Genomic DNA, 27,465 nt, shown 5'->3' on the forward strand with positions numbered 1-27,465 from the left:
TAACATGACTGAGTCAATGATACATATCCAGGATCCAGAGATCAAGACACACAGACTTTCGGCTTTATTATTAGTAAAGATTTAAGAAAAAAATAAGAAAGCTTAGCTGTGCTTAATAAATTTTAAGATGCATTTAAAACAATCAAGCCAATACTCGCACTGGTTGAGCTTTATTTGATGCCGATTTTGACGGAGTCACAATAAGAGATCGTTATTCGCATAGGAGCTTTTTTTGTACTCGACATTGAAATGAAACCAATATTTACTTTCGATTTCAGCTCAACTGCTCGGCTGGTGTTGAATTCGTATCCGTTTTTTCTGTTTATCGATTTTGCGCACCTGAGTTTTCAAATTAATGCATAAACTTGAAAACTTGGTTATGCGTGGGTTTTTGCTTACATTCTGCATGTTACACAGATAAAAGAAATACTTGAAGCGAGGTACGAACAATTTATGCATAGTTTTATTTTTGTTTTATAAATAAAAAATTCGAAAGAGCGCCAAGAATAAATTGTGTTTTTCTAAAGAACTGAATTGCATGATTATCTGCAGTAAGCTCTGAAAATTTGTCTTAATTCAGCGTAGGACTCTTTGAAGGATTGCTCATTATAACTTTCCGGGCAAGCAATTTGATCTCAGATTAAGAAAATTATATATATATATATATATATATATATATATATATATATATATATATATATATATATATATATATATATATATATATATATATATATATATATATATATATATATATATATATATATATATATATATATATATATATATATATATATATATAATATAAATATATATATATATATATATATATATATATATATATATATATATATAATTGAAAATATTCAAAGTATTTTTAACTTTTTAATATAAATGTTAGAATTCTGCAAATTTAAATCTTTAATTAAGTCTCAAATCTCGTTTAACTCAAATTTCCTTTTATAGAACTCTGTCATATGTTTTCAATAAGTTTAAATTTTAAATAAACCGTTTTCAAACCATGTAGAATTTTGTAAAATAAAATATCTAAAGTAAATTGTCTAAATTTTTAACTTAATTAAATTCTCTATTTTCATTTTCCTAGAATCAAGTAACCTCAGATCTTCAAAAAGAACATTTTCCAGATCTTTATAGAGTTTTATAATCCGATAACTTGTTCTAATAATAGTAACATCAAAAATTAACTATTTACTAACTTAAAATGGACATATATCTAAGACATTAAAAATGTATCTCTCTTTCTCTCTATTTCTCTTTGCTCAATTCTATTATTGTGAACAAATGCTTGCTACACACTGATATAATATTCGCTTAGTGGTAATAATTAATCTTAATCTTTAATTTCAACATTTAAACTTTTTTTTTCTTTGCTGTATCGTATAGCTTTTTCACTCATTCAGTTTAAGACAGAAAGCTGAGTCTACCACACTTAAAATTGTTGGTTGTCTTTAAGTTTCATTTGCGTTGTGGATAAACGGAAGTGATTTGACAGCTGGAATTTTTTTTTCTTTTTTGGTGTTGCGGAGAAACGTGAGGAATGGACAGCTACATCCATGCCGAAATGAAATTTGCTGATTTTCCTCCAGCTTGTCCATTGCAGCGTTCGACATTTATTTAATTCTGATCTACTACCAATGTTTTGGTTTCCCTTCAAACCTCGTGCTAATCTTTCGCTTTTTCTACTACGATCAAATGAGTTAACATCGCCTTTGTTTGGTCCTCACTGGCCCAACAAGCTAAAAGTCAATCGGTACTATCAATAACAACTCTTCAATCCATTGAGAAGAGATAAAATGGAGGGAATGACGATTTCATTCATGAAACCAAGACCCCAAGTCACGTGATAGATTTTAAAGCAAAGCATTGGAAGAAATCATGTTTATTTCGCTTGTTTCACGTAAAACGTGCCAACCATTCGTTGTTGTTGAGACACGTGACTTGAGGTCTTTGAGTCTGATTTTGCTAAGCCGATAATTGGACTTGTTCCCTCCATTTTAATTCCTGCTTTAAGTTTCGATCCAGTGCTGTTTTGACTAGGCCCTTGAAACAAATAATCTCCTAAGGCTAATACAGTGCAAACAATCTCGCTTTGTTTGTTGAAAGCTTGACCACGCCGAGATGGCGGATTACATTGAAGCGGAAACATCATTTGTATCATTTGTAATAAGTTTTTTGCTATTATTTTGTGAGATAGGCAAAAATATCCCTGCTACTACTCGGCACTTTCTGGCTAATTCTAACTATTACAAATGATACAAATGTGTTTACGCGTCAAGGTCATCCGCTATCTCTCCGTGATCAAGCTTTACATGGAAAAGTTACCCAAGTTGACGGTATATGTACTGGAAAATGTAGAAGAAAAAATTCACATTTTTGTTTCCTTATAAATGCAGCTGGTCCATTTCTCCTGGTTCTACCCTATTACTCTTGTCAGAATTTATGTTTAAAATTTTACCTTTTCGTGCAATAAATTTAAGTCATTTTCCCTTCATAATATGATATACTATGTTGTAAAAAAAATGCAACTCGAAATTTGTTTACGCGAAATCATGAAACGCATCTGAGTAAAAGGATAGACCGTAATCGCTCCTATAACCATGTGTGTATTTATTTTTTTTTCACATGGTTAGTATTATTTTTCTTTTTTGTAAACATAATAAAAGGAGTTTTATGCATCTGATCAAGCTGTTTTCATAGATAATATTATAAAGCTGTATATTTTGGATAAAACGTTTTTAAATGTTTTTTCACTTAATGAATTTGCAGTGAATATTGTCACAATGATTTAAATAATCACAGAGTACGTTTAACTAAACTAGATATTTCATTTAGCTTGGCGCAACTCGCAGCATGGAAGAACTAGGGAACTGCTCACAACTCGTGTGGCTCACTCTTTTATATGAACATAGAACATTCTAGAACATTCCGTTAGAGAGAACATTTTGAACGCAGTGCAAATAAAATCAATTTAGAAGTCCAAAAACTGGATTGTCATAGCTGGGACCAGATCCTGGCTCCTAACAGTTCGAAGCCCCGCGCGCTGCCAACTGAGCCACTGTTATTAAAGTTTGCGAGGCAATATATACAATTATGTGCCTTTATCAGAACCAAAGATCTCGTCCCGGCACATGATAAAAAGGATTTTTGACTAGGATAAAAATTAAGAACAACCACATTATTTTTCAATGTTTTATTTGTCATAAATTAATTTATATGTTCGAAATTATGTATGTCTGTGTAAAAATAACGTAATAAAGTTCATTCAATAACATAAGAAAATAAATATTTTTATATGTTATTTAATGTCTATATCGCATGTTTAAACGATAGCAAATAGTAAAGAGAAAACTTGGTATTTTCTTAATCGATATTGTGTGCAGTTTCTAAGGAAAATGTCGTCAGCTCATTTTAAAACAGTTTTGAATTTCAAAACTGAGAACTTCAGGGAAAAAAAAACACATTTTATTGAATGCAAAATGAAAATAATTATTACATATATGTTAGGTAATTTAAAACCACTTTTTCTCAGCGTCCAAATTTTTATCAGCTATAGATGTTTCTTCTTAAACACCAGCGCAATTTTTATCCTCCACTTCAGCCATGCACGCCTGGAACGAAATACGAAATGCATATTTTAACGTTTAGAGTTATATTCAAAAATGGTAGGGTCAGGTGGGGTAAAATGGGTATAAAATAGCCTGCTTTTGGATTTTCACTCAAGTATTTTTGTCAAAATATTTCGTTTCTAATTATTTTTTGTTTTATGCATACATTACATATGTTGAGAATAGAATTAAATGATTTTCACACATAATTTGATACAAATTTATTTTTGAGAGGAGTGTTTATGACTATATGTTTTGTATACTCATTTTACCCCACGCAGGTGAAAATGGGTAGCCTATGGGATAAAATGGGTATTAAAGTCTAAGAAGTGGTAAAAAAGCATACTATTTGTTCAATGCAGTGTGATAGTAAAGGCATAAGAGTCGGTTATCAAAATTTAACTATTTAACTTTTAAAAAATAGTGCAAACAGTAAATTTGGCAAAATATTAATAAGGTTTCTTTAAACGCATGATATCCATACTTGTCTTTCTTTTAAAAAGTAATGACCTATTGTTAATTTGTGGCTCATTAAATTTTTTTATTATTTGATGTTCTTCAATGAAATCCATGTCGTCTATATCAGGAAAAATAAAAAAAATCCCCCATCTCGGATTTTTTAAAAGTATTTCACCTTATAAAATTTTCCTCAACAGCCATATATTTGCCAATAAATTCTTTCTTGCTTGTTTCCTCAAAGTATAATACTTATACCTTTACACTTGTGGTTAAACTTTGCTTTATAAGCATATTTTCAGCAGTTTCTGTTCCAAATACTTCCTCTGAATGGAGACTTTTTCATCTATTTTTTAATTTTCCTTTTTTTAAATTCCTTACGTTTTTCACTTTCAACTCTTAGCCTTTCTAAAACATCTTCGTCATTTATTTTCCTGTATTTGCCAGCACCCTGTTTAAGTTGTTTTAAATAAATCATGCAGGTAGCTGTCAAATCTGAAGCACTTGTTGAAATTCCTGACAATATTGCACTTTTCAAATCTTTATAAGGTGACGAAATTGTGCTTTGTGACGCATACTTTTCGGATTGAAACGAGGATGTGTTCCGAAAAATTAAAGGTACATTAGAGTACATTAGAGAAATTGATAGAATCTGATTGCAATCAAATAAAAATGTGACGAGCAGCAGGCTGGGCCCAGCATATTCTGAGGAAATTGTTATTTTATGTGCAAATGCACACAAACACTAGAATAAGTATACCTGTGGCTTATTTTTATTTATTATGATACAGTGAAGTTTATTTTATAAAATCATGGCATTGTGTGTATTTTTATGTTTCAATCATTTTGAATTAACCACAAATGAATTAATATTCATTTAAAGGAAAATATGCTGTACCTTTTAAAACAACTTGCTGGAATGATAAGCCTAACCATATATACCCATTTTACCCCATTTTCAAAATATGAGATTAAAAATAGAAAAAAATATTTTTTTTTTCTTCCTGTAAGTTGAAGCAAGCAATAAAAATGTCCAACTAAAGATATTATGACACAGTAATAAAAATTCCTCAAAAATCAGGAGCTGGAGATAGAAGTTAAAGTATACAGCATGGGGCTTGAATTTATCGACTTCAATTTAAAGTGTTACCATTCATTAAAAATGATCTATTGAAAAAATATATTTTGTGATATAGAATTCAGAACAGCTAAGTATAATAACCAACTCAAAAAAATGCAAAATTTAATTTAAAAAAACTGACTTTTTAAACCATATATTTTGATTACCCATTTTACCCCACTACCCATTTTACCCCACCTGACCCTATACAATATTAGTTTTCGCAATAAGACTTTTGCTGTTTATTATGTGTTTCTGAATGACTTATTTAAACTATTTTATGTGTTCACTTCTACATGCATTATAGAAATACTCGATAATACCTTTTTTTTCCTTAAATAATTTTTGTATACTCGACATTCCTTATTTTTAAATAATTTCTGCATACTCATTTATGTAAGTACATCCATATGATTTATGTAAACAATGGTTATTAGTTTGTTTCTAGCTGATTTCAAAGGTAGGTGGGTCAAAGGTGGCCAGTGTTCTTAAGATAGAGCACCCCTAAAATGTGTCATTAATTTTATTTTTTTACCCCAAAACGGCAGTGCTGCGTTGTAAAACACGTATCTCTAGGGAAAATGTCTGAATATGAAGAGATTACTGTCGACCGGTTGCTATTGAATGCCTTATTTTCACTTTTGAGGAGGAGTATTTATAATTTCCTGATTAGAATTTTGATTTAAATGTGTTTAAATTCTTAGAACTTTAAATTAAGATACGTTTTTGAAAAATTATTTCCTTCTTTTTGACAGCGTTTGTTTTTAGTTCACTTTAGCTCTGTTTAATTTTACGGATTACCAATTTTACATCTGAAAATTTCTACCCAAATGCTTATTTCCAAGGTGGCCACTTTAAGAAAGAAACACATAAAATAATGTTCTGAAGAAAATTTCGGTGATCCATTGCATAATTTCATTTCTTTAAATAACTTTTTTTTTTGCTATCATTAAAAAACCATACCAGGTGAGTTCATGGCATTCACTACCGTTTTTAATTGGTTTTAAAAGTATTTATTGTAATTTTTTCCAAGTATTTTCTTTTTAATTCAACATTACATTACTCTTCTAGAGGTTAAAATAGTTTTCAAATATTTTTTCTCATTTAAAAAGCGATTTAAACACATGGGCCACTTTTGGAACACTATGTCCCAAATGTGACCAGCAAGCTGCAATTTTTAAACTGTATTATAAAGAAAGTTAAAATTATCGTACAAAAGAAATTGCTCCTGTCATGTGTTACAGTCTAATGTAAACTTCAGCATTCAAAATCCCAAAAATACGCTTACCCGAAAATTAGAAAAAGTCATCAAGGATTAACTATGGTCCCCTCATTTATTGCATACATTCTGCCGTGGGCGGAAAAAGGGCAAGAACTACAATGTTTCCACTTTTCTGCACTTTTGTCATTTATTGTATATTAGATTCATTGTATAAGCTTACTTCTTTGATTTCCGCTGAAAAAAAAGCATGAAAAAAAAGGTCAATTTCCAACACTAATTGTTAGTATTGAGTTTAAAAATTGCCCTTTCAAATACCTCGGAAACTCGTTCCTGCAGATACTGCCATTTACCTGTCCACGGCAGTGTTGATTCTTATTTTTATGCATCTACTTTTGTTCCATGTTGTTAATACAGTATTAAGGAAAATAATAAATAATAGTAGTACATGACTCTTTGACCTACTTCAGAACTTTCAAACCACAAAAGTAAATTTTAAAAGTACATTTTTTTATTTTCTCACAACATCCCAATAATATGTGAAAATAAATTTTAAATGAAGTGAATAGAAAAGTTGCGAGTTCATGTAATGATAAATGAAACAAATTCTACAAGTAAAAAAGGTTATCAATGACTCTTTTTTCTTTTATAACTAGTCTGAGCAATTGTTAGTAAATTTACATTTTGCTTGCTTTCACATAACTGATTCAATTTGGTTAAAAATAGTTATAGGTTTTTAATCTATACATTTAAAAGAAAAGAACTATTGAATTTTTTTGTCAGCTAATAATAATGCGACAAAAAAACTTATATTAAATGATGTTCAAGATTAATGTAAACAGCTTTTGCAAAATATAAATATGAAACTTTAAATTTAGCTATTATTTTAGCTTATCAACCGAGGGAATTGGTGCTAAAACTTACGATGTAATCTTTATAATTCTTCCTGTACTCTTCAGCAATCTGAAACGAAACAAAAAGGATTATTGCATTGAAAACTTCTATCTGCCTCAAATTGAACTTAGTATTAATAGTCAATTTTATCCAAAGTGTAAGTGCTATTCAATCTGCAGTATTGTTGAAATAAAATAAGTACATAAATAAAAATGATTCTTCAAAACGTTGGGAAAGAAACTTTCGATTACTCGAAAGTTTTAGCCGGTCCCTTTGTGACTTCGAGTTATTGAGAGTTGACTCTATAGAGAGTCTTTACACGTCAACTGACCTGATTTTTCAAATCGTCCCCGCTCGGCTATCTCCGGTTTGGATGAAATTTTATAGAGACGCAGAAATGTGTGTGTCTTTGAAACTAACCTAGAGAAATTTTCAGCTTTCAAGATCCAAATCCTGAGGATCTAGGATCTCCGAAAAATGTGATCCAAAATGGCCGATCGGCTTTTTGTGCCAAATTGCCAAGTTAAGACTAAGTTCACAAAAAATTTTATCACACTGAAAGCCTGAAGTTTTAGGCGCTCAAAGTAGTTTGGCCGTTGTGTGTGTGTTGTGGCTTATCCTCAGACCGTCTGACGGAGTCAGACAAGGCCCATAAGGTCCATAAGACTTGAGGAGTAAAGATCTTCCCTACAAGTCCTAAGCAGCTCATGATATATTCAGAAGATGTCTGCTGAATTTGGCATTTTGTACAAAGAGTAAAAGCCTTCTCGTCTTCACGAATGGAAAGACTTTTTATGTGAACGCTTTTCTATCTTGAGATAGTTTGGAAAGCTATGTCGCACTCTAGAGAGAAGGAAGATCCGGGCTGTTTTACTTCTGTACCAGTGATGGAGAGGCAGTGTCTTCCATTCCCTTGAAATTTCAGATTGGCTATCGAAACGTGCAAGTGAAAAATAGTCAATTTTCAAAGCGCTATAGCTTAAGTTTGTCACCTTGCATCTTCCATTGCACCATTAGAAAGAACAGATTTTTTCTATTCTAAATAAGTTTCTTCTTCGATGGTGTTCTTTCGTTTCAGGATGAAAAAATGAGTTCGAAATTCTGTTTGTCGTAACGAATTGCCATGTTTAATAGCCGGATGCGGATAATTGTATTACACTTGGAAGCCTGAAATTTGAGGAGCTCAAAGTACTTTTGGTTCTCAATACGTTCTAGTATTTTTATTAGTTTGAGTTCGTTAACATTTGTGTAGCACGCATGCAAAATCGCAAGAAAAATACAGTGGTGAAACTTTTTCCCGGATTTTAGAATCATAAATTATGAACAAAAATGATTCAAAAGCTCGTACTTTGTAATTCTATTTTCAATATACATCGTTTGCATACTACACAAAATCTATCGAGCTCAAATTCTCAAAAATACTAAACTGCCAAACGTACTTTTAGCACCTAAAATTTCATGCTACCAGTGTGATAAAATTTTCTGTAAACTTATCAATTTGGAACAAAAAGCTGCTCCGCTATTTCGGATCACATTTTTCGGAGATCCTAGATCCTCAGGATTTAGATCTAGGAAGCTGAAAACTTGCATAGGTTTGTTTCAAAGGCGTCTCTACACCTCTATAAAATTTTCATTCAAATCGGAGATGGTCGAATGGGAACCCTTTGGTCACTTGACATGGAATGACTCCATAGGGCAGAATCGTTTCAATTAAAAGAATTTAATGATGAAATGTTGTAACTGTAGCTACAACTTTTGATGCATAAACATTAGAACTTTTTGCATTAATATGATTTAATAAACAATTTAACACTTTAGTAGATTTACAGAATATTACTAATCAAGTTTTTACTACTCATGAACTTTTATGGAATATAATACCAACTTACTTCAGTATCAGCCCAGCATTTAAGCACCTGAAAAATTAAGTAAAATATTTTTTTTTATTATGAATAATAAGAATTGTATGATATTCAAAAAACTGCGAAATACCGTTTTAATCATTTATTCAACGGAAGTTAAGACCTATTTTATACACACACGCTGATTTATATGTACAGAGAGGTTTTGACAAACCACGGGGGACTGAAAAATACCTTGGTGACGAGTTCTTTCAGAACAAGAAGTTCCAAAAACTGTATTTACACCTATGTCTTCTATTAACTCTGGGGCGTAATTTTTCTAGCGCTTGATGTTTTTTCTTTGATCCTAATATCCTACATTTTTTGTCAGCATCATCTGCTGTGAGTGCGGTGTGCCTCTGCAAAGCAAACGGTTTTTTAGGGTATTCCCACTGTCGAATCCACTTGTAGTAGTCAGGTCCAGATTTACCAATAAGCTAAACAAGCTGTATAGCTTACGGTCTCCGCTTTGCTGAGGATCCTCAACTCCCTAAAAATTGCATGATTCGTTCCTAAAAAAATTTAAAAAGTACCAAAAAAATCATTTTTAAATGATTAAAAATCTTGAAAATTTTATAAAATGCAGTTACAAAGCTTGAAGTTAAAATTTTCTAACAAATGAGAAAGGGTAGAGGGGAAGGTCAAAATGTGCCACACTCTGCTCATTGCAACAGACTGCGTTCAAAACGTGAAAATGATGGTTCTCACGTTTCTATAACGTATTTTTCGATAGATTTTTGAGGCTCACACGTTTCATATATTGCTAACTATTTAATATCAAATTCAGTATTTTAGAAGTTCTTTTGTTATTTCTCGATTTTTTCTTACTTCTACTGCATACTGTTATTCTGTTTAGCACAAGAAAAAGAAATAGTCCACTACCTGAATTTGTTTTCGTCTTCCGCTCTACTTGGAAGGGAAAAATTGTTGTTGTAAAGAGAAATATATAGCATTTTTTAAACTTTAACTACACTGTTAAAAATTTCCCCGGAAAATTTACGGTAATTGTTACTGGCATTCATGTTGCCAGTAACTATTACCCTAAAAATCAAATGTTACTGTAAAATTTTACGGTTTCCTCGGTAGGCCACAGCAACCAATTGGAGCTGAGATGGCTTATTTTTCCGGTATAAATTACCGTAAAAATCAGCGTTGCGTTAAATTCGCCAGTTTACAGTAGCAATTACCAGAAAACATTCCTGAATTTTTAACAGTGTAGGAGTTTCTTACACATTTAAAACGATTCTTTAAAACAATACAGTCAAGTATTAAACTGTTGAAGACTCAATTGCAAACGAAGTTCTTTAAATAATATTAAATGTGAAAGAATCCTAGAAAATAATCAAATAAGTCTTTGAGACAACTTGAAATTAGGATTTACAATCCCGAAATCCTGATCCAAACCCCGCGGGATCCCGCAGGATATTTAACTTAAATAATCCCGCTGGATTTTGCTCTCAACCCCGAAATTTTTTTCCATGCGAGCGTTATCCAGCTTTTGCCGCTCATAAAACGACTATTGACACAAGCCTCATCTGAAGTCTGAATAACCTTCCTCATAAACGAGTACATGCAAAAAGAGCAAGAAACATTTTGTGTCTCATATAAACAACAATAAAGTAGAGTATATCTTCTTGTGAATGAATTGGTAATCTCATTCGAGGCTTCAGTTTTCGTACGTTCAGCGATTGAGAATATGCTAAAAATTTATAAACATTTTTGAAAATCATCGGTAAAATTTAAAATCCAATAAATTACGCTTTAGAAAAGATAGAGATAGTGTATAACAGATTACAAAACCCATAATGGGAATATTTTTCTAAATGTTCACAATCATTTAATTTCAGTAAAACCAACTGCAGTGGAGCTGCAAAACGTGTTTTCCATTAGCGCGTTATTTTTAAAGCAAAATTTTTTCCTATCCCTTTCGAGCGGCACACTTTTGCTTACCAAACGATAATTGCTAGTTAGAATCTGAATTTGTAATGCTAAATAATTGGTGCACGGAATTTAAGAAAACTACTAATTCAAGAAATAAAAGCAGTCTTTCTTAAAAAGCACAACTTTTTCTAATTGATATTAAAATTTACTTTTTAGAAGAATGAAGTTCGCGGGATTGGCTTTTTACGATCTCGAAATTCGGCGGAACTGAATTCGGTGTGAGATTGGAAACCAAACTTAATGCCTCAATTTTATTTCTTGTCAAGGGTTCTAAAAACTATGAATTGTTTGATTGGCTAGGATGTTACTCTCATTACCTAAACCTCCACATTATTACGTTGAAAGCATTTTACGCATTTTTTGAAACCATTTGTTGAACAAAAAATAATATCAAGTATTATTTTAATTTGCGAAAGAGTGCAGAACTGCAAAACTTTTTTTAAAAAAAAATATTTGGTTGCCTATTTTTTTCTTGATCCTTTTCTAGTCCCAATTATTCTTTATAAGGCCTCAAAATGTAGAATTTTATATGTATTTTTCAAAAGCTTTCAAAACTTACTGTATCGAAAGCCGATGTCAGCAAGTAAGGATACGTTATTTCTCTCTTCCTTCTCTTTTCCTCTCTGTCGAACCGAACCTCAGAGAACCTGTCGTAACGATTTGTCGAACCAAAACCTTTTTATTTATTTTTGAGCAATCACGATTGCTTATTGTTCTTCATTGGACCGTTTTTGGTGTTCGTGCCTTTTTCAGCTTGGTCCAGGTGACCTCTGCAGTACCACCGCCCACCGTCTACTGCAGGCGCAGCTCCGAGCACTGCCTCCTGGAATCCGTTTCTCCCGGTCGGTAGCGTCCATGTCCTACATACACGCATGCTCATATACTCACACAATCATACACAAGCCTTTACACACATACACAGATCCCTACGTGTATATACACAGTTCTACGCACACACACAAGCCTACACATGCACGTACGCGCGCCTACACACATACACAAACACACAACTATACACGTAACCGTCCAGGAGGAGGGGCAGGCTTGACTGGACAGAAGCCGTTTCTAGAAACAATGAGCAGGGTCCTGTCGCAACTCGTGATTGCGAAAAACATAATTTGACTTCAAAATTTAAGAATTCAAGTTAATTTTCAATTTGTTTTTATTTATTATTATTCGGTCAATATTAAAAGGGTACGTAGATCTAAAAAAAAGTTTTATTTGCCTATATTTTCCTCACAATTTTGCAGTCTTGACTACCCCTTAGAGGGTCTCAAAATGCAAAACTTTATGTATATTTTTTTTCCGAGGGAGAAACTCTCGAGTCCCTAAGTGGATAGAACAAAAGATTGTTTTATTCAGTGTCCAAAACTCCCTAAGATTAAGGATACTTTAAAGTGCATTTAATAAATGGTCCTTGAAACGTTCTCCTCATATCTTTCCTCCGCCTTCAAGGCCAATCCGCATACAAGATATCGGAAAGCATTTAAAAAAAAAAAGAAAGGACAAAAACTTGGCTTATGTATCAGAGAAAAGATACGCTTTTTAAAAAAAAGATAAATTTTTAATTTTACTTGTTTTTGTCACCAACATGAAAGGTGGCTGGATAACAGAACGCTGCTAAAACGTAGTAGCTGAGATAGCTTAGGGTTAGCTTAAGCCTAAATTAAAGGGATTCATTTGCAACAGAAAGGATCCAGATCGTCTTTAGCGATTAATTCAGATTGAATTGGACCAATGATAATATTTTTACACTCCTATGGAGAACTCGTTGTAAACTCCCAAGTAGTGCCTTTACTTTTCAGCGGCACACCCAGGGAGCCATCAAACAATAATAATGCCTAGATCCTTCTAAAAAATTTTCCTCGCACAAGAAAATCCGCACATTTTGAATATTATATTTTCCAAATGAGAGAAGAAAGAAAACAATTTACCCTATTTTGTTGAACCTAAAAATGTGGTGCACAGATCCACGAACCAGTAGGACCGTACGTTATTCAGAAACTGTTCACAGCGCCAGCACAGCTGGGATGATGTTTCAGAACGACATCATACATGAAACCATGATCACCCTTAATATTGATTCACAGCATCATGACAGCATAGCGGTACGCAAGTGTGATGCTTCCGTCACATTTCAGGCAAAGTTTTAAAAGGTAAATACATGAGTTATAATATTATAAAGAGCTGTTGATGTTGCACCTCATTATTTGCTGACGGTAAAAATCATTTTTATGTTCAACCGTGCTGTTTTTAGCCTACTTTCCCAGTAAAAGTCAGAGAAAGAAGAAAAAATCATGATATAAGGCTTAATTCATCTTGAAAATATCGCAAAAAAACAAAGAAAAAAAGTCAAAAAAATAATAATAAATAAATAAATATTGAAAATTAAAAATTAGAAAGTAGGGTATTGAGATGGGGGAAAGTGTCTGTCGGTCGGTCTGTCTACCCCCCCCCCTTCCCCCCAATGACTTTTGAGTAAATAGTCCGATTCGAACTTTTTTTTTTTTCGAAAGATCTCGGCGAGGACACCTCATTCCTATATTTCACTTTTTGATTTGAACTATTTTTCGTTCAATTTTGAACATTTCAACAAACTTAACATTAGCGTCTACGAGAAAATTCAAGGCAATTCCGAACTTAGAGGCGAATTTGCTTCAAACAAAGTTTGTAGGAAAAAATTTTGGATGAAAAACATTGTATATAAAATACCTTTTTGATCTGAACAATTTTCTGTTCAATTTTCAACAGTTGAAATCCCTTAACATTAGTGCCTAAGGAGTCAAATGTAGATGCCGCACTTGAAGGCGGATTTACTTCAAACAAATTTTGTTGGAAATAGATCTTGACGACGAACTCCTGACTCCGACTCCAAGAATATTGGGGCATCTGACTCCGACTCCCATTCCTGTGATCGACAATTAGTCGGACTTCGACTCCTCGACTTCGACTCGGACTTCGCAGTTTTGGCAAATATTTTACACAGAGGAAAAATGACTGCCTCCACTCTTGAATATTTGATTCCGACTCCGACTCCTTTATCCCAAAATAAGTCCGACTCCGACTCCGCAAACATTGGCAGAGTTGCGGACTCTAAGGGAAATGACCGATTCCAACTCCGAGTCTTTGAATTATATACCTTCGGCTCCCGAATCTGACTCTTTTATCCCAAAATGAGATTGACTCTGACTCCGACTCCGCAGCCATGGTTTTAACTGTGAAATTTTTATTGCTAATATGATTTGTTTTTATTTTCAATCTAAGGCTTTAATTTATGTATTCAGTTTTCGGCGGATAAACTCAAACTTTATGTTTCCACATAAAAATATGCGCAGACTTTTTTTTTTTTTTTTGACAGTGAAAATTTATTTTTTTTAAGTTGACATTTTATTTTTTTATTTATTTTGTACACAAATTCATTTAAAAAAATTTTTTTTTGGCAACAGGGAAAACAAACGATTTTTTTTTCTTTTTGATAAGACGTATTTATTTTGATGAGCTTACTGATTTTAATTATTTTTTTTTTCTTTTTGAAAGCGATCATTTTTTTAAATGTAAAACAGCGTATTAGCTCCTTTGTTTAAGAGGTGCTGCTATTTTATTTGTTCATTTATTTATTTATTTTTTTCTACGCACCTATATTTTTAGATGAGTGAGGCATATTTTATTCCGAGAAATCAGCTTAAATTAAAAAATTATGTTTGAAACAATTTGCGATTTTAGCTATTTTTGAGAATAGTGATCAGGTACTAGATATGGGCATACAGGAAAGTAGGCTCGCTTAATTCAAGAGACGGACGTTTTTTTTTTTTTTTAAATAAATCTCTTTTTCTATAACCCAACTAAAGACAGATTTACTTTCAACAATAAAATACATGTATTAAAATTTGTTTTAAGTGGACTAAGTTGAAATACTATGCAGAAATAAAACAGATAACTCCCATTTAATTCATAAATCCCACCGCAAATTTTAATCTTCTCATGAAGAATGTCCACATATCCCACAAACGTTTTACAATCAATACTAAACTTATTTTACCTTCGTTATGAATTCTGGTGTTTTACAAATGACTGCCCATCTTTCTGGTCCGGGCTTATTGTTAGGAAAGCTGTCATCAATACACTTAGATAACTTTTCTTGTTCCTGAAAGATATATTACTGTTCAAGCCTGTACAAGTAAGAATTAAGTTAAACCAATTCAGGACCATTAGTTTTGTGGTACAGTATACATAAATTTATGCATAACATAATTTATTATATACATGTATATATATTCGTTACATAATTTATTATACATAAATTTATTAAATGGAATAAAAATAACAGTTTAAAAAAATTGTTTTAGATGATTTTGTGCAAGCTAATGGGATATACGCGTTTTATGGTCTAAAAGAAATGCAAGACTATAATAATTTTTAAAAAATTGGTTAACATCTTAATTAACTCTGAAATATTTGGGTTATTAACGACATTTAGTTAAAATGTAATCTTACGTAAATCTAAAAGCATGATAAGTACGAATACGATGTTTTAATTCGATAGATTTCATTTGCGATGTGATCAAAATGAAGTTACTGCGTCTTCGTAGCTTTTAATCGTCAATTTTGTTTGCTAATTTTAAGATTTTGATGTCTGATTGAGGGATGTGTCGTTCCTGAACGAACAGGTATGAAAGATCGGCTCCTTAAACTGAACGGTGCAGAACAATCTCCTAAAAAATGAACGACCCTTCTTTTAAACGATGATGTATTTATTTCATATAGTTCTCGCTATCTTATTATTTGTAGAGGGTGTTTCTGAAATCTTGGGCAAAACTTAAAGGGGGGATAGTACACATCTGGACAAAAAAATATAATGACAAAAGTAAGAGTCCCAAACGTTTTCCGAAGGAGATAGGCGCAATTAAAGTTTAGGGTCCAAAATTTCAAATAATCATAAAAAACGGTAAAAATTGGTCGATTCGTTTGCGGTTTTCGCTAAAATAATTCTTTTTATCAGTATTTTTCTGAAGATAAATTTTGAAAAATGTTGTTTAAAAAATGACGATAGCGAATGCTTTAGACTTTGGAGCAACGAAAAACAATTTTTCCCGCCATTTTTGAATCTCATTAAATGTTTTCTAATGCTTGGACTTAAACTTAAATTTTTAGGTAAAAAACCGAATCGTTGGGAGTGATTAAGTAGCAAAAACTGAAGTGTCTTCAAAGGTTGAAGTACACTTTGTCACCAAGACATGTATGCGTTAAGAATAAATTGAGCTGCAGCCAACAAACACGGCAGGAATGTAATTTGGTAAGAGAAGATTAAATTTTCGTCGCCAGTGATGAAAGGGCAAGCGCGCTATGCGCATTCAAGATGCGGAGATGGGTACGATGTGCGTATCTGCCGTCACCTTGGTCGTAGTGATATGGTAGTAGCTTAGTGTAGGTAAAACAGAACTGGTGATGGTGAAACAGAAATGAGCGCGAAGATCGCACATCATAACAGCGGCCACTACCGTATCAACAAGGTAGCTAACATAAGCTAAATGCCGTTTAATACCTTCCAAGAAACTGATGGGACCAAGAAAAACAATCCTGAGTGGACTAAAAGACGCTGGTATCTCGAACCGGCATTCCATTGGATTTTCGTCGATTGGATTTTCAATGCACTTGATTAGCTGGGTCGTGACAAACAGGAGGCATGTTATCTTCAACGATGAATCCCGATTTAGTCCCAGTGGTCAAATATAACCTATTTCACTCCATATTACGCCGTGTTTTGTCTTGTACAGCTGCTAGAGGAATCTATACAGCTTACGGTTTTGTAACCTTTATTGTGTCATAACTTCTAAATAAAACAATCTTTTGTTCTTAATTTGCATTCATTTCTTTATCTTGCCATAAGCTACAGTCATTTTAAGTTTCGGGAAGATCACTAGCTTCCTTCTGGTTTAATGTATTTTTTGTGACAGAGTGTATTTCAACTTCTGAACACACTTCAGTTTGCTACACTTAAACACGATTCTGATTTTGAGCTGAAAATGTAAGTTTTATTCCAAGCATTAGAAAAACCCAATGAGATTCAAAAATGGCGTTACTCCAAAATCTAAAGCGCCCTCTATCGGTATTTTTAAAACTACATCTTCAAAATTTATTTTCAAGAATATACTGATAAAAAGAATAATTTTGGCGAAAACCGCAAACGAATCGACCAATGTTCTGTTTTTTATGATCATTTGAAATTTTGGACCCTAAACTTTAATCGCGCTTATCTCCTTCGGAAAACGTTTGGGAGCATAATTTTTGCCATTATATTTTTTGTCCTGATGTATACTATCACCCCTTAAAGATGTGCCCAAGAGTTCAGAAACACACTGTATATATTCATATACAGTAAAACCTGTGAAGTTGACCACTTTTTTCGTGCACAGAATTAGCCCTAATCATGTACATCAACCTCTGTAAGATGACCACTAAAGTAGTGCACCGCATGTGGTCAACATACACAGGTTTAGGTATATATATATATATATATATATATATATATATATATATATATATATATATATATATATATATATATATATATATATATATATATATATATATATATATATATATATATATATAGCACTAGTCCCCGACATCTCACAAAACTAGCCATAGGGGTACTGAAAGTTCAGAATATCAGCATGACAAGAAATAAGAACATTGAACAACCTTTTACAAACGAAAAATACAAGTTTTATATAAAGAAAATAGAACAATATTTAAACTACAAAAGAAACAAAATTCATACCTGAACTCAAAATCAAAAGAAAGTACGTAAAACAATCAAATTCAAGGAACAGAAAATTCAAGGAACTGAAAATTGACTACCGCTAATCCTCCACAAGCTTGCAAATGAAATGTTTCGTAAGATGCTCCGGATATTGGTTTTCAGTTAGGGTTGCAGTTAAAATTCGAATCGCTGTTTTCAGATTTGTTTTATTACTGCATATTTTTTTATATCTAATAATTTGTGAAATGATTATATTTTTGAACACTTTTCTACTGACACAACTGCGAAAATGAATGAAAAAATACACTTTAAAATCAAAATCCTGACGTTTATCATACAAAGCTATACTGGGAACTTTATTATTCAGTTGAATATTTAGATCAAAGAAATTAACTGACTCATCCTTATTTGTTTGTTTCAGCAGTAGTTCATTTGGGTAAATTTCTTTATGTAAATTGTAAAATGTGGTTGCGACCACAAATTATGTAATTTGTGGTCACAACCATTATGGCAAACCTTTATGCCACGTTGTTGTGCGGTGGAACGTTCCACAGTTACTGCCGGATTAGATGTGTCTCCATGTCGACGCCACTCACGTATGCGGCGACTATCACTGGATAAACAGAAGCTGGATTCATCTGAGAACACGACATTTCACCATTCTGTCTATCTTGCGCTCTAGTCCAGCACCATAATAAACGTTGCTGAATATGTTGTGGGGTCAAACGCAGTCTTCTTAGCGGACGCCGTGATTGCAGACCACGTGCGACCAAGTGACGGGAAATGGTTCTGGTTGACACGGGAACATTCAGGGTCCATGTGAGTATCAGCTGCGATTTCACGTACGGACCAACATCCCCATCTCAGTCCGATCACCATACCCCTCGTAAAATCGTCTATCTGCCGGAAGTGCATTCGTTGACGTCAGCCTGGCATTCTCTCGTGTTACACGTATCCTCCAAAACAAAAACAAAGTTTCTTCGATAATTCTCCCAGTCAGAAATAACGACACGAATATTTCCCACTCTGCAAGTTCCTTCCCTTATATCTTACATCACGTGCGTCGGAGAGCTGCGCATTTCACATCATTTACATAACTCAGTGATGTACGTCTACTCTAAAATTTGCATAAATTTCTGATCACTCCTTCTTGGTGTTGCATTTTCAATGTCAAACAGTGTTTGTATAAAAACAATTTCACAATAAATATAGTTAACATTCGCTTTTATTTCGAACACATTTTTCCTGCCGTTTCCCAGATATAATCGAAAACCACAAAATTTGGCTCCTAATTTTCACCTTTAACCCCCCCCCCCCCCCCAAGGGTCTTTGATTTTCAGTATGTTTACTTATTATTTACTTCTAACAAACTTCTTACTGAGGAAGTGCTGGCTTTCTGAACTTCCTCAGATCACTTTTGTTAAACAATGCCATGGATATGGAGCTAATTATAACGCATATACGTAGTTCTACAAATCTTCGTTCGATTCCTTGATAAAGGGTTGTCCATAAATAATGTCTCTTTAATCAACATTTTTAATCCCCCTCCCCTTTTGTCACAAAGTACGTTTTACAAGATACTTTTCATAAAACATATTCGTATTAAAAAATGCTTGATGTCACACTTCTTACTCTTTCCTTCCCCCTTGTCTCAATGTCACAATTTCACAACCCCCCCCCCCCCCTCTTAAACGTCGTTTGTGTTGAAATACTTCCTTATTGTCCATGAGGATTGTTGAATTCATTGAGAAAAGAGGAACTGCGTGATCCTTTCGAGTCACTTTGAAATTAGTGAATGGCAAGTTTTCGAATTTTTTTTTGCCATGAAGGTGAGTGTTTAAAATTCTATAACTTTTGATCAGTTGAACAAAATATACCAAAACAACATATCAAATTAGAAAATTTAAAGCTCTACAACGTTGTCGTTGACATTTTTCACAAATACTGATCCTGGGAGGCACTAGGAGCAAATGTTTGATAAAAAGGGAAAATTTTTCCGAAAATCATCGATTTTTCATAACATATACCTGGAAAATTATTAGAAATTTGTCAAATATGTGTAGAAACAGATTTGTAGGAAGTTTATTTAGCTTGAAGTTTTATTTTAAACGCATTTTTTCTACCATTTCCGACATTTTCTCGAAAAACCCAAAAAAATTTTCCAACCCCCAACTTTAGCTCACCCCTAAAGGTAACTTTTAGTATGTTTACTTACTAACTACCCCTAACAATGTTCTAAAGTCAAGAATTGTAGCATATTCCATGCCCGCTACACCCCTGTTTTGAGCACTTATTGTCTGGAGTAATATTTTAAAAGGAAGTAAATTGTTCGAAAAATACCTCTTTGGGTAGTAAGCCCATACAAGCATAGAATCCATCCCATTTAGAAGGATCGTCTGCTGTAAAAAAGAGAAATGAGAAATATGAGAAGCAAAGAAATACCTCTGAGCAGAAAAGTGAACTTTTGGATGCAACATTTTCACCATTGAGAAGAAATAGATATAGAAAGAATTATAGGGAATTATAGAAGAATTATATAGGGAATTATAGGGAATTATAGAAGAATTATAGGGTTATACACCCTATAATTCTGATGCAGCGACGGTATCATGTGACTTGGGCAGCAATTTCGAGTTAACCGCAACCGCTGATTAAGTTCTTCGTTAGGTTAAGCGTTGATTGATTTGCAATTACTTGTTGAGGGAAATTTTATACTTTTAGCTATGGTAAAATGTTGTTGTAATATCAATTGCAAAGAAATATCACATTAGGTGGTCCAGTGAATTTTTAAAAGTTATCTACGAAAGTTTTTTACCTCTAAAATAACTAAAACGTATAAAACTGATGCATCCATCCAAAAATTAAACGGTGATTGGATAAATTTTTGGAATTCTGAGGGAATTCTAAACTGCTAATTCGAGAATACTAATTCGAGAGAATTACATAAACATTGGAATAAAGAAGGCATAATTTCAAATGCAAATTTTCAAATTTCTGGTGCTTAAAATACCGCTTTAAAAGCTTTGGTTATGGCGTGGGATAATTTGAGGGATTTACTGTATTTTGGTATTCGAAGCCTATTGTCATTTTTATCGAAACCAATTGAGACAAAAAGGTTCATTCTACAAGTGTTAGGACGAATTTTTGACCGAAAAGGAATTTTGGGACATTTTATTGTAAGAATTGAACTCTTGATTCAAAAGATTTGGGATCATCACACATAGTTTGGGACGAGCCACTTCCTCATAATTTGATCTCCCTATGGAGAAAATGGTGCGAAGAGTTGCATCAAATAAATGAATTCAAAATCCCTTGACATTATTATTATTATTATTATTATTTTTGAAAGTTTGTGCTCAGACATTAGAAATCTCAAATTACATTGCTTCTGAGACGCTAGCACAGTGGTATATGGTACAGTTCCGTACTTACGTTTTACGACGAATCATACAGAAGTTCGAACGATGTTCATTGCTTCCAATAAAAAAAATTTGAAAAAAAAAAATAGAACCAACTTCAAAATTGCTCTAAGAAGTGAAAAATAATTTTATTCTTTAAACACCATCGATAATGCTTTTAAACATAATTTTTGAAGTTGACGCAAAAACAAAACGTAAAATCCAGTGTAACCATGCTTCGTTCATATTTTTTTCCAGAAAAGCATCCAAAGTTACGAACGAAACATTTATATCGCTATTCAAATATGCTGTCATCAATGCATAATGTATGTGATAGTGAAGAAACTGGTCCTGGTTAAATTTATAGTTGTATTTGAGTTATGGCTGTGAATGATTTTATCTATCGTTTTTGCGCCAACTTCAAAAATTATGTTTAAAAGCATTATCAATGGTGTTTAAAGAATAAAATTATTTTTCACTTTTTAGAGCAATTTTGAAGTTGGTTCTATTTTTTTTTTCAAAATTTTTTTATTTCATTCTTTTTAGTGTAAATGTAGGTATTTCAGAAATAATAAGAAGTTACCATCACGAAACGTCACATTTTTTTCTTAAAAATGCTCCATACTAAAAAAAAAAAACTATTGACACGCGTTAAACTTTAAGCGATTGGCACTAAAAACTTATCTTTGTTCCTCTCTGGAAATCATGCGTAGTTAATTTAATTATAACCATTTAAGTATTACGTTTTTCCTAACTAAATTACATTCCACAGCATCTAAGTTGCTCATGATGCAATCCTGTATTTTCTTACTTAGCCCCGATCATCTGTTATCGGCATAGATGATAACGATAAAAATACTACAGAGTAGTTGAGTCAAACCTAATGATAGCATTGTGAAGGCTAAGCAGATCCTAATCACTGCATCACCTCGCTTCCAGGTTAGGTTTACCCCTACTATGGAGCAATAGCACTGAAGAAAGGAAGATTTTGATAATTCACATAGGTTTACTATAAATCAGAGGGTTACTAAAATAAAATTATTTACGCCAAAACTGAGACGACAGTGCCAGATTCCCCATTATCGAAATATCCCTTGAAGAAATTTGATGCTTGCTTCAAAGAAGCCTTCATTCAAAATTATCATTACAATTAATGTTACTGTTATATGGCACCAAACTTTTATAACAATGAGTTTCATATTGTCGTGTAGATGAAGATAGCGAAGACAATGTGAAAGCAAAATGAAGCGAATACTCCTTAGTCTCAACTCGAGATCTTTATTCAGAACCACGAATGAACGTTACATCTCCTTATATACAACTTGAGAAAGTGCTGGAACTTTCCAAACTTGGTAAGATATAGAAATTAATAGAACATTCGAGAAAATACGGGAAACAGTATAAACGAAATTTCAGTAAAATTCACTTTGTCCTAGTCGGGATTTTAACCCGGGTCGCTCGTGCGGGAGGCGGGAATTCTACCACTGAGCCACCGTTATCCATGGATAAAAAGTGCGAACTTCGCTACAATATCATTTTAATCATTTAATAGGGAAATTGCATAAAATTTACTGTTTTTTGCCCATAACTTTTTTTCTAAAGAACAAATATGGTCAAACAAAGTAATGGGACCTAAGATGAGCCATCCTCTATCCATTAAAAAAAGAATCATCAAAATCGGTTCACTAGGTGAGACGCTATGAGTGGACAAACAAAAAAAAAACATACATACGGTATGAATTGATAACCGCCTCCTTTTTGAGGTCGGTTAAAAATAGGGTAGCGCCATTGAAGATACTCACCTTACTCAGATTAGAACTAATAGGTTCATTACTATCTGCCAAATTGAGAAATAATATAATGAGAATTTTGAATTTGTATATCCGTTGTTATTTTCGGACCGATTCAAGCATAAAATATTTTTGAATCAAGAAACAGCCCGATGCATTTAAGTAATTTGTTAAGAATCGTGTTCAGGATACTCAGAAGTTGACGTCACCAAATAATTGGGGACATTGCAGAAGCTGTGATAATCCAGCGGACTTAGTCAGCTGAGGAGCAAAGATCTCAAAGTTCATTAATGAACTCCTTTGGACACAAGGTCCACCTTGGTTCAGACTTTCGCCTGACCATTGGCCAAAATTGATACCTGAGAAAATAGTAGAATAATCTCAGCTAGAATATAGAGAAAAATTCCTGGAGACACATGAACTTGAATGCGTAGTTGAAAATAAAGAAGATCCAGTTGATTTATCCAATTATAGTGACTTAGAAAAGTTGTTGAGGGTCACAAAACGCTTTATCGTGAAATTGAGAAAATCTAGTAACATACAAGAAACTCTAATCATAGAAGAGCTACAAGAAGCAGAAAATTTATTGATACGATGTGAACAAAAGAGACACTTTGGAGAAGAATTTAACTTTTTAAGTGAGGTTAATTATTTTGAAATGATTTCCCCGTTGTACAATTTCACCCCCTATATCGAAGAAAAGTAAATCATCAGATTAGGAGGAAGATTAGAGTGCTTAGAATTTTCTTTGGATAATTAACATCCAGCCATCTTGTCTAAAAACTCCGCGTTAACAAGACTAATAGTACTTAAAGAGCATGAAAAAATCATGCACGGAGGTACATCTGCTACTCTAGCCAAAATTGGATCTCGCTTCTGGATCCCCAAAAGGCGCCAGCTGATTAAAAATAACATTAAAAAAATGCTTGATTTGCCAGAAATATTTAGCCAAACCTGCAGATCAAATGACGGCGCCCTTAACGAAAGATAGAATCCAAGAGTCACCCCCATTTACCATTTGCGGAATTGATTTCGCAGGACCTGTAAAAAACTCAAAAGATATGCAGAAGTCGTATATTGTTTTGTTCACCTACACAGTAACTCGTGCAGTACATCTTGAACTCGTGAAAAACATGTTGACGCAAAAACCTTTTACTTGCATTTAGAAGATTCTTAAGTAGAAGAGGTAATTGCGAAATCATTTATTCCGATTACGCTAAAACGTTTAAGAAAGCTGAAGAAGAAATAGGAAAGTTTTATAAAATATTGGAAGATGATACATTCAAAAATTTCATAGCTAAAGAAAAAACACAATCAAAATACATCATCGAAAGAGCCCGGGGAAGAAAGAGTCGGTGGGGAGGATTCTACGAACGCCTTGTTAGGTCGGTTAAGGACTATGCTTCCGAAAAGTGATAGGAAAAGCCCTTCTGACATTCGAGGAAATGACAACGCTTCTAACAGAAGTGGAAACAGTTTTGAACTCGCGCTCACTATCTTACACCTACAACGAGTTAGATGAACCCGAAGCATTAGAACCATTACATTTTTTAAATTATGCAAAAAATGATCACAGCTATCCAGTTCACTTCTCTGATCTCATCGCCAAAACTTTTCCTGACCAATTGAGAAGAAGAAAGGAGTATCAGACAAAATGTTAAAGGTCATTTGGCTGGAATGGAAGACTCAATATCTTCAAGATTTAAGAACTGGACATCGCTTGGATTGCAGCAAAGAAGGAAAGTCCCTAAAGATAGGAGACGTGGTACTTCTCGAAGGAAGTAACAAAAATAAGTTCCTGTGGCCTTTAGTTATGGAAGTATGCATCTAGGACTAACGGTTGCGAAAATAAAGGTTAAAACGGAACACCCTGTAGATTAATATTTAATATCCAGTTGTCATTAAAACACGATTGCAAACCATCTTTGGAAGCGTTATGGAACAGGATTAAGGCATTCTTTTGCGGCAATTTTTCTATAAAAAATTCCAAATAAGTCCTAAAAAGAAGTTTAAGAAGCCCTTCAGCGACGTTGGAGGCGGGTGAGGTTAAGTGGGTGCCTCTCCCAAAAAATCCTCTGAAATGGAAGTCTTAAAAATACGATTAGTCCCCAGTTTTGGTAGCAGAGGTGTAGCTTTGGTATTAGAGAGGGTAGGGTTCAGGGACTCGCCCGGAGCATTTTTTTGGAGATTGAAGTTCTAAAAACGCAGTTTAGAGGATCTTCAATGATATTAGTAGATCTCTCTCTCCACTGGAAGTTTTTCCAAATAGAAGTTTTTAAAACGCGACTGTAAGCTATTTTGGCAGCGTTAAAGGAATGGATTGGAGGTCACTGACTCTCCCGCATAAATCTTTCAAAATGAAAGTTTCAAAACACAATTTTAGACGGTAGCCAGAGATGCTAAAGGTGGGGGGCGGAGGACTCTTCGCCAGTAATTTTTGAAAAATGAACTCCTGAAATGTAGTTTTAGAAGAACTAAAATGATGTGGAGAGGAGCAGTTCCCCAGAATTCTTTTCAAAATGAAGGCTATCAACGCTATTGTAGGCCATCATTTGGTAGGCGTTAGGTGAAAAAATGGAGTCCAGAGACTATCCAATGCCAGTTTTTAGAAGGTGAAGCTAAGTTTTTACCTTTGAACATTTAACTACTGATGTGCTGAAGTGACTTTTTATTTACATCCTTCAAATCCCTCTCTCTTCCTCTGCCTTTGATAGAAACATATTTCTGCGACCCATGAATTTTTTCACTATTTTTCTGTGGTTTTTGACATAATATTTTCATTAAAAAAGAAAAAAAAAAGCAATATAAATATGTCAAAGGCCTCTATCTAGCTATAATATTTATCTACCCGTTCATTTTTCTAAATATGATTTGCCATCGGTTTCTACAAAGTACTGAATGTTCCTTAAAAATTGTTTGAAACCTACATTTCGGCCGTCCTTTAGTTAGGTGCTTAAATCGGCCATCGGCATAGTTCATGGGCCATTTGAAACAAAAAATAATCGGCTATCGGCCGTCTTTGAACCATCGACCAACAATCGGCGTCGGCCCATCAGCCAAAAATAGCCATCGGTCGAGTTCTAACAGTAAGTTACCTATGTTTTTAATTCTTATACTGATTTCATTCATAAATGCAATTAAATATTGTATATCATGAGCCTTAATAACTTTTTATTGCTTCAGGTACACTTTTTACTTAATCAGTAATTATTTTTATGACTCTCAAGTATTTTATACATATTTTCTATGTTTGACATGTAGTCTCTTTGCTTAGCGAGTAGTCTTTTCTCCAAACCTTTGCAAACAGCAGACGCACATAAAACAATTTTTGAATTTGAGATTAAAGATTTGGTACCGTTATGATTTAATTTAACTTGTTTGCATGCGTATGCAATAATTTCAAAACATTACCCATTCTCACACCTTTTCCTCTACGTGTCGTCTGAGTTCAAAACTTATATTGTGTATCACAGGCTACAAATAATTTATAAATTATGCATTTTCGACGTTTTTGACTAACGTCATCTGAATCTTGATATTAAAAAAAAGAATTTATTCTGAAAACATCACAGATGTTCTTAACACATCTTCCAAACTAAATTAATACTATAACTCTACGAGTATTTTTTTTTTCAAGCATACTATCTCATTGAGTAGTAAAAATAGGTAATGTCATTTTAGCATAAAAATTTTTGCTCAGATAAATATTATATAGAAGTAAAAAAAAAGAATTGCACACATTTGTCTCGTGAAATTAAGCAAAATCTACTAAAAATGTTTTTTTTTTTTTTCAAAAACTTGTCTTTATGCTTTTTAAATCCCCATTTAATATTTGTATGAATAAAAAAATTCCCTTACTCTACATCAGAGCATTTTGGTTCTTAAAAGGTTAAAAGCTTAATTAAATTGGCTCAGAGGAGCCACTTACCGCATGCTAAACACGTATAGAAAGCTTCATTATTCCCTTTTGTTCCTAAATCCTTCATGGTGAAGCAGCTAGCAGAAATTATTATACTCAGCAATAGGAGATACGACGAAACAAACTGTGTTGCCATTTTGAATGGATATGACTCCTCTAAAATCTCCCACAAGAAATGATAATATAAGCTTGGATGCATGCTAAATTCCTTTTATTGGCTCAAGGGCAGGAAACAAGTAAGTGAAACGGACGTATAATGAGGCTAATTAACAAACGATTACTGCATGTCTTTAATAAGGCATTTACATGAAGAAAGAAACAAATAAACTTATAATATAATTATTTTGTTTTTTTTTTTTAATTTGAATAAAACTTGGTGTTTTTTTTTTCCTTGATGGAATGTTCTAGTTGGAGTTTTTAGAAATTTGCAGTCTTAAA

General features: G+C 33.2%; 1 protein-coding gene across 2 annotated transcripts; it reads right to left on the bottom strand.

The window, feature by feature from the left end:
- Positions 1-3,476: 3,476 nt before the first annotated feature.
- Positions 3,477-27,184, bottom strand: LOC129219062 (uncharacterized). 2 transcript variants are annotated; one of them, XM_054853482.1, is made up of 6 exons: positions 27,037-27,184; positions 20,261-20,316; positions 15,197-15,301; positions 9,205-9,231; positions 7,346-7,384; positions 3,477-3,629 (listed from the first exon to the last, which is right to left on the bottom strand). In XM_054853482.1, the coding sequence occupies exons 1-6, from the start codon at positions 27,161-27,163 to the stop codon at positions 3,585-3,587; spliced, it is 399 nt and encodes a 132-aa protein (XP_054709457.1). In that variant the 5' UTR covers positions 27,164-27,184; the 3' UTR covers positions 3,477-3,584. The 2 variants fall into 2 exon arrangements, with proteins under 2 accessions (XP_054709457.1, XP_054709386.1); XM_054853411.1 differs by having other exon boundaries at positions 20,261-20,319.
- Between the last annotated feature and the right edge of the window lie 281 nt (positions 27,185-27,465).

The sequence above is a fragment of the Uloborus diversus genome, chromosome 1 (assembly GCF_026930045.1).
Source record: "Uloborus diversus isolate 005 chromosome 1, Udiv.v.3.1, whole genome shotgun sequence".
In the NCBI taxonomy this organism is placed as follows: Eukaryota; Metazoa; Arthropoda; class Arachnida; order Araneae; family Uloboridae; genus Uloborus; species Uloborus diversus.

Coding starts and splice junctions, on each gene's coding strand:
- LOC129219062 (XM_054853411.1), bottom strand. CDS start 27,163: ATGGCAACACAGTTTGTTTCGTCGTATCTCCTATTGCTGAGTATAATA. Junction 15,302..20,260: donor TGGGCTTACTACCCAAAGAG/GTATTTTTCGAA, acceptor TATATCTTTCAG/GAACAAGAAAAGTTATCTAA. Junction 7,385..9,204: donor AATGCTGGGCTGATACTGAA/GTAAGTTGGTAT, acceptor GTTTCGTTTCAG/ATTGCTGAAGAGTACAGGAA.